General features: G+C 30.3%; 1 protein-coding gene across 1 annotated transcript; it reads left to right on the top strand.

Moving 5' to 3' along the window:
• Nucleotides 1-514: 514 nt before the first annotated feature.
• LOC126733020 (probable mannitol dehydrogenase) lies at nucleotides 515-5913 on the top strand. The gene is made up of 5 exons (XM_050436133.1): nucleotides 515-782; nucleotides 981-1094; nucleotides 4158-4671; nucleotides 4778-4931; nucleotides 5522-5913. Exons 1-5 carry the CDS (start codon nucleotides 682-684, stop codon nucleotides 5728-5730), a joined length of 1092 nt encoding a protein of 363 aa, XP_050292090.1. The 5' UTR covers nucleotides 515-681; the 3' UTR covers nucleotides 5731-5913.
• The last annotated feature ends 38 nt before the right edge of the window (nucleotides 5914-5951 follow it).

Below are 5951 nucleotides of genomic sequence, written 5' to 3' on the forward strand. Positions count from 1 at the left end.
CCAAACAGAGAGTTTTGCGAGTACCTCGCGAGATGGCATTTCTCACAAAGTACTCGCGAAATGCAACCTAGCACTTAACTCTTCAATTTCTACCATGTGCTTCTCATATGGCCTTTTCGCAGAAACCTTTACTCGCGAACTTCTTGTGAGCTAGCTGTGAAACTGCACTGATCTTCATTGCATGCTTGATACTTCACCAACTTTTTACTAAACCCAATACAGTAAAATCCCACAAAATACGGGGAAATAAATTAATGCAAATACAACACTTTTTGTTATAGAATAAAGTTAACATAAATCATAGTTATAAATTACAATTTTACAAATATTAATTATAAAATTAACCCCCACAAAGAGATTTACTTAAATACCCCACCTTTAAAGTGCCTCTCTCTCTCTCTCTCTGTCGGTCTCTCTCTCTCTCACACTGGGTATTACATATACCTTAGCTAATCCATTACGTCAATGAAATGCTTTATTTCTTATTCATCAGCAGGAAAAAAAAAAAGGTTCTACATCTTTCTCCTTGACTTATTCAGAGAGAGAACCTCACTACCTCAGGTACCATCTGTACCTACGTTTCTTTCTGTATAAAGAGAAGCAGAGTCAAGACCAATTCATCGTACTTTTGCTCTTCCACTTTGTAAGCAATAACACATCAGTTCTCTACTCTTCACTCAAATGGCAAAGGTACCACCAGAGGAAGAACACCCTGTGAAGGCTTTTGGGTGGGCTGCTAGAGACCAATCTGGCCATCTCTCTCCTTTCAACTTCTCTAGAAGGTAACGTTCATGAATATTCGCTTTGTATTACTATCAAGAGGAGTGTATACTACACGCACAAACTTGCACACATAGTACACATATAGTCCTCAAAAAGGAGAAAAATAGTGACTTGATTTTACTTATTTTTGGAAAGTGTATGTACTACTAGCCTTGACGAGGAGTTGATGATTGTGTTGAAATGAAAAATTAATGCAGGGAAACAGGGGATGAGGATGTGAGGTTTAAGGTGCTGTATTGTGGAATATGTCACACCGATCTTCACTTCATCAAGAATGATTGGGGCTTCTCATTCTACCCTCTTGTTCCTGGGTAATTTTTTTTTTTTAAATATTTCCTCCTAATATTTTTGAAATTTATTAGTCCTGTTTGTTCCTTTCGGCGAAGGAAAATAAAATTCTGGGCTTTTCCCGTACTTACAAATTTACGAATCTTTCTTTGTGTGTGTTTATTTGTTTTTTTTTTTTTTTAAATAGGTATCTAAAATTGATACATTTTTTTTTTTTTAATGAAATCCAAAATGGATACGTTGATAATGGATGCCATTGTAATATAACATAGGGAGAGAATAAATTAAATAATTCCCCAATATCTTGGGATCATTTCAAATTAAACCTTAAAATTTTAAAAAAATCAAGAACTTTTTTTTGATAGACGAAGGTATCTAGGTTTTTTTGAATATTTGATTATTTCTTTAGATGCCTAAGATTTTATTGATATAATGAGATTTTAAGAACCACTAATACAACCCCTTGAGATTTAAATCAAGAACTCTTTTAAATCGTTTTGATTCACACTCTCAATTAGTCTCTATTAACTAATTATTTTTATTAAAAAAATCACGTGATTTGTGACTAAAATTTATTCAAAAACAATAAATTCTTCATGTGAAATTATAGAACTCTAATTAATAAATTGTATAGAAATTGTGAAATTACATATTAATTAATCATTTTTTTTATTGTGATCTAACATTCACAATAAAATTATACATTATATAAGTTTATGTTCAAATCATACTTTTTTTGAGAAAGATGTTCATATCATACTTGGAAATATAATATAACATAATAAAAATTGTGTCCTAAACACTGTGGTTGCAACAAGTGATGCCTTCTCCTTTTTTATTTCATTTTTTTTTTCTCTCCTTAGATCATGTGACATATTATAAGCATATTAAAATAATTACTCTAAGTGAAACTCTGTTATCTATTTATTTTTAAAATTTTGTGTTTTAATAATAAAAATTTTCATGAACACATTGTACTTGCAGTCTAGCTCAATATTGTGATCCATTTTTTATTTTTTTATTTTATTTTAATCGAAACTTTTGTAAAATTTAAGTTATGATTTGAAACCACAATAAACTATAGTGAAATTATGAAATTTGTTTAGTCTTTAATAAAGGATAGTCGTTAGGCACAAGGACAGTGTAGTAATTACCTTCCATTGAAAAAAGATAGTCATTTTTTTTTTAGAGAAGGGTTGGAAAAAAAAAAAATCAATTGATGCAATCTTAACTTTCAGTACATAACTTTATTATAAAATATAACATATGATGTGATCGACCCAATTTTAAAAAAAAAGTATTTTCTTACTTAATACATATCATACTTTCAGTACACAACTTTATAATAAAATATAACATATGATATGATCGACCCAATTTTTAAAAAAAAGTATTTTCTTAATTAATACATATCATACTTTCAGTACACAACTTTATTATAAAATATAACATATGATGTGATTAAGCCAATTTTTTTTAAAAAGTATTTTCTTACTTAATACATATCATGGACTTTGACTTACAACATTGCATCTTTTTCCATCTAAACTATGTAACCATCCAATAGCGGAACCTCTTGGAGGCTAGGTAGATCAAGGTGGACAAGGCTTCTCTCCAAACTAATTTTGAGAGAAATTCTTTAAACTGCACCTATATTTTTTTATTGAATATGAATTTTGAAAATCCAGCTGTTAAATTGCATGTTCTTTATATTCTTCACGTGTATGTCAAATTTCGTTCAAATAAAATATTATTTACTATTCGATTAATGAACCTATTTTTTATGCATTATTTTTTATCACAAAAAATTGAAATTGAAATATTTGATTGATGACATAGCTATTAATTTTTTATCTTTTTGCAATTTTGTTAGCATGGAGGATATAATATGAATATGCAATTTAACAATTTAATTTTTTAAAATTCATATCCAATAAAAAGATATTGACGGATTTTTGAAGGGTTTTTCTTCAAACTAATTTGGAGAGAAACTTTTTCGGCTAGGGACCTCCAAGCTTTTTGAAATTTTTAAATTTTTTATACCGATATATAGGTATAGTTATACGTAATTTTTAAGAAAATTACACTTAGTCCCCTCATTTTTTTTAATAGTTATGTTATATAAGCATATCTATAGACAACAGTGAAACAAATTAAGTCATAATCCTCTCAAAATATATGTCAAGTGATTATGATGATGATGATATATATAAAGCAATAGAAAAATATACTAGGTATTAAATTCAGTATAATATGGTTTTTTTTTTTTTTTTTTTTTTTTTTTTTTGTTTGGGTTGTTGTTGTTGTTGTTGTAAACTTTCACAATTCATCTCCAAGTTTTTTTCATTGCTTATTATACTAATTAGTTTTCAATTGTTTTGATTACGTCTCTATGATTGAGCTAGGTTTGATTTAATCAAAACAATTTTTTCTAATAAGTTTTCGTCAAATTGTTAATCATTGAGTTTTATAATAAGTTTTCTAATAAGTTTTATATATAATATTCACATGACTTGTTAATCATTGAGCACATGATATGTGATTAGCAAAAACAAAAAAAAATTCATTTATATAATTTTCATTTATGTATAAAAATCTCAAAATAACATAAATATAAAAGAATTCTTTCCATTATTCCAAATATAAAAGATAATAAATGACAAACTTTTTCTTTAGGCTTGCATCACATACTTCGATTTTTAGTTTAAAAGTTCATTGAATTCCAATCATAATATTCCAAGAGCAATGGATGAAAGTGGTGTGGTTAATGCATCTAAGTTCCAAATCAAAAAAATTCTGATTAAACAATTTTAAAACGCATCGGCCGATGTGATTAGAAAAGAGATAATGTTGGACGTATATATGTATATATATTTTTAAATTATTATAACAATTTAAATGTTATACAAAGAGATTATTTTCTAAGAATAAGAATACACATTAATTGTAAACATCTTAACAAAGTAATATATCATAGTTCAATATGATAAGTTTTATAATGAACATAACTTTGAGAATGGAAACAAGAAAGTTTATATTTTGAAATCTCACAAGTAAAAATTGACATTGGAATTTTTGTGTCGAAGGCACGAAATTGTTGGGGAAGTGACAGAAGTAGGGAGCAAGGTGAATAAAGTTAAAGTTGGAGACAAAGTGGGCGTAGGATGCATGGTTGGTGCATGTCACTCCTGCGAGAGCTGCAAAAATGACCTTGAAAATTACTGTCCCAAAATGATACTCACTTACAATTCCATTTACCATGATGGAACATTCAACTATGGTGGCTATTCAGACACAATGGTTGCTAATGAGCGCTACATAGTTCATTTCCCAGAAAATATGCCACTTGATTCTGGTGCTCCACTACTCTGTGCTGGGATCACAGTGTATAGTCCCCTGAAACACTTTGGTCTAGCCCAACATGGTAAGCATATTGGGGTTGTGGGCTTAGGTGGGCTTGGTCATGTAGCCGTCAAATTTGCTAAGGCTTTTGGGGCTAAAGTGACTGTAATTAGTACCTCACCTAGCAAGAAGGATGAAGCTTTGGAACATCTTGGTGCTGATTCCTTTTTGGTTAGCCGTGATCCAGACCAAATTCAGGTATATTTTTAGCTTATATTACTTTCCATCTTTTAAACTCATGCTCATAATGGTTGTACTTTGAGATATTGGGTGTCGATGATGGATACATATTACATTTGTGCAGGCTGCCATGAACACAATGGATGGTATCATTGATACTGTTTCTGCAGTGCACCCCATTTTACCATTGCTTGGTCTATTGAAGTCCCATGGAACGCTTGTCATGGTGGGTGCACCGGACAAGCCACTTGAGCTACCAGTGTTTCCGTTGATTTCGGGTAATTGCTTATTAAGAATTTAAGACCATGATAAATTTTCCATTATTACCATTTTTTGTGCTTTGCAACTTTTCATCTGAAAAATGCAAAGGCTTTTTCTACCATTTTTACAAGAAAAAAAAGGGTAAAAATCGAGATAATAATAAATGTGATTAGTATCATTTTGCTAATAAAATAAATAAATAAATGTCGAATTATGCATTTATTCATTTTTTTTTTTATATACAAGAAAGAATTCTAATCTAACCTAATCTAAGTGTATATGTGTGTAAAGTTCCTTCCTGAAAACTTAAACCCCAGTCCTTATTACCCCTCTCACCCCACAGATACTTATACTTGTGGAGTGACCATTGGGCCAAGGGTACACGGTGGTCTGGATTAATTACAATATCACTAGTATTACTTGTTCTTATTTCTTTACTTTATTGTTTTATAAGTTTTGGCCTTAGGAAAGGGTGGAGAGAAGTTTTAATTTCCCCATCTTAAGATTATCCAATAATTCCATCCATTAAGATTACTCTTAATTAGAATTTTGTTTAGATTTTTCATTATTAGTTAAGAGAGTTACTAAGATTTGGAAAAAAATTCAGGAAGGAAGATGGTTGCCGGGAGTAGCATTGGTGGAATGAAAGAGACGCAAGAGATGATTGACTTTGCAGCAAAACATGGCATCACGGCAGACATTGAGGTTGTTTCAATGGATTATGTGAACACCGCAATGGAGCGTCTTGCTAAGAATGATGTTAGATACAGGTTTGTCATTGACATTGGAAACACCTTGGCTGCTACCAAGCCTTGAAGAAATAGCTTTGTGTCTTAATTAATTTTCTTTTATTGTTTCAATGTTCCATGGTTTTTTTGGTTGGATGGGGTGGTATTGAATTTATTATGTTTTGCTGGTGTCTCTACCATAAGCCTGTCCTTCAAACTTTCATATAATGTGTAATAAATAAAATAATATATATGGATGTTTTTGTTGAAAGATTTAAATTTAACTAGGACAAGTGAGGACAATAATAC

Source organism: Quercus robur, chromosome 6, assembly GCF_932294415.1.
Source record: "Quercus robur chromosome 6, dhQueRobu3.1, whole genome shotgun sequence".
Classification (NCBI taxonomy): Eukaryota; Viridiplantae; Streptophyta; class Magnoliopsida; order Fagales; family Fagaceae; genus Quercus; species Quercus robur.

Coding starts and splice junctions, on each gene's coding strand:
- LOC126733020 (XM_050436133.1), top strand. CDS start 682: ATGGCAAAGGTACCACCAGAGGAAGAACACCCTGTGAAGGCTTTTGGG. Junction 1,095..4,157: donor TTCTACCCTCTTGTTCCTGG/GTAATTTTTTTT, acceptor TTTGTGTCGAAG/GCACGAAATTGTTGGGGAAG. Junction 4,932..5,521: donor AGTGTTTCCGTTGATTTCGG/GTAATTGCTTAT, acceptor AAAAAAATTCAG/GAAGGAAGATGGTTGCCGGG.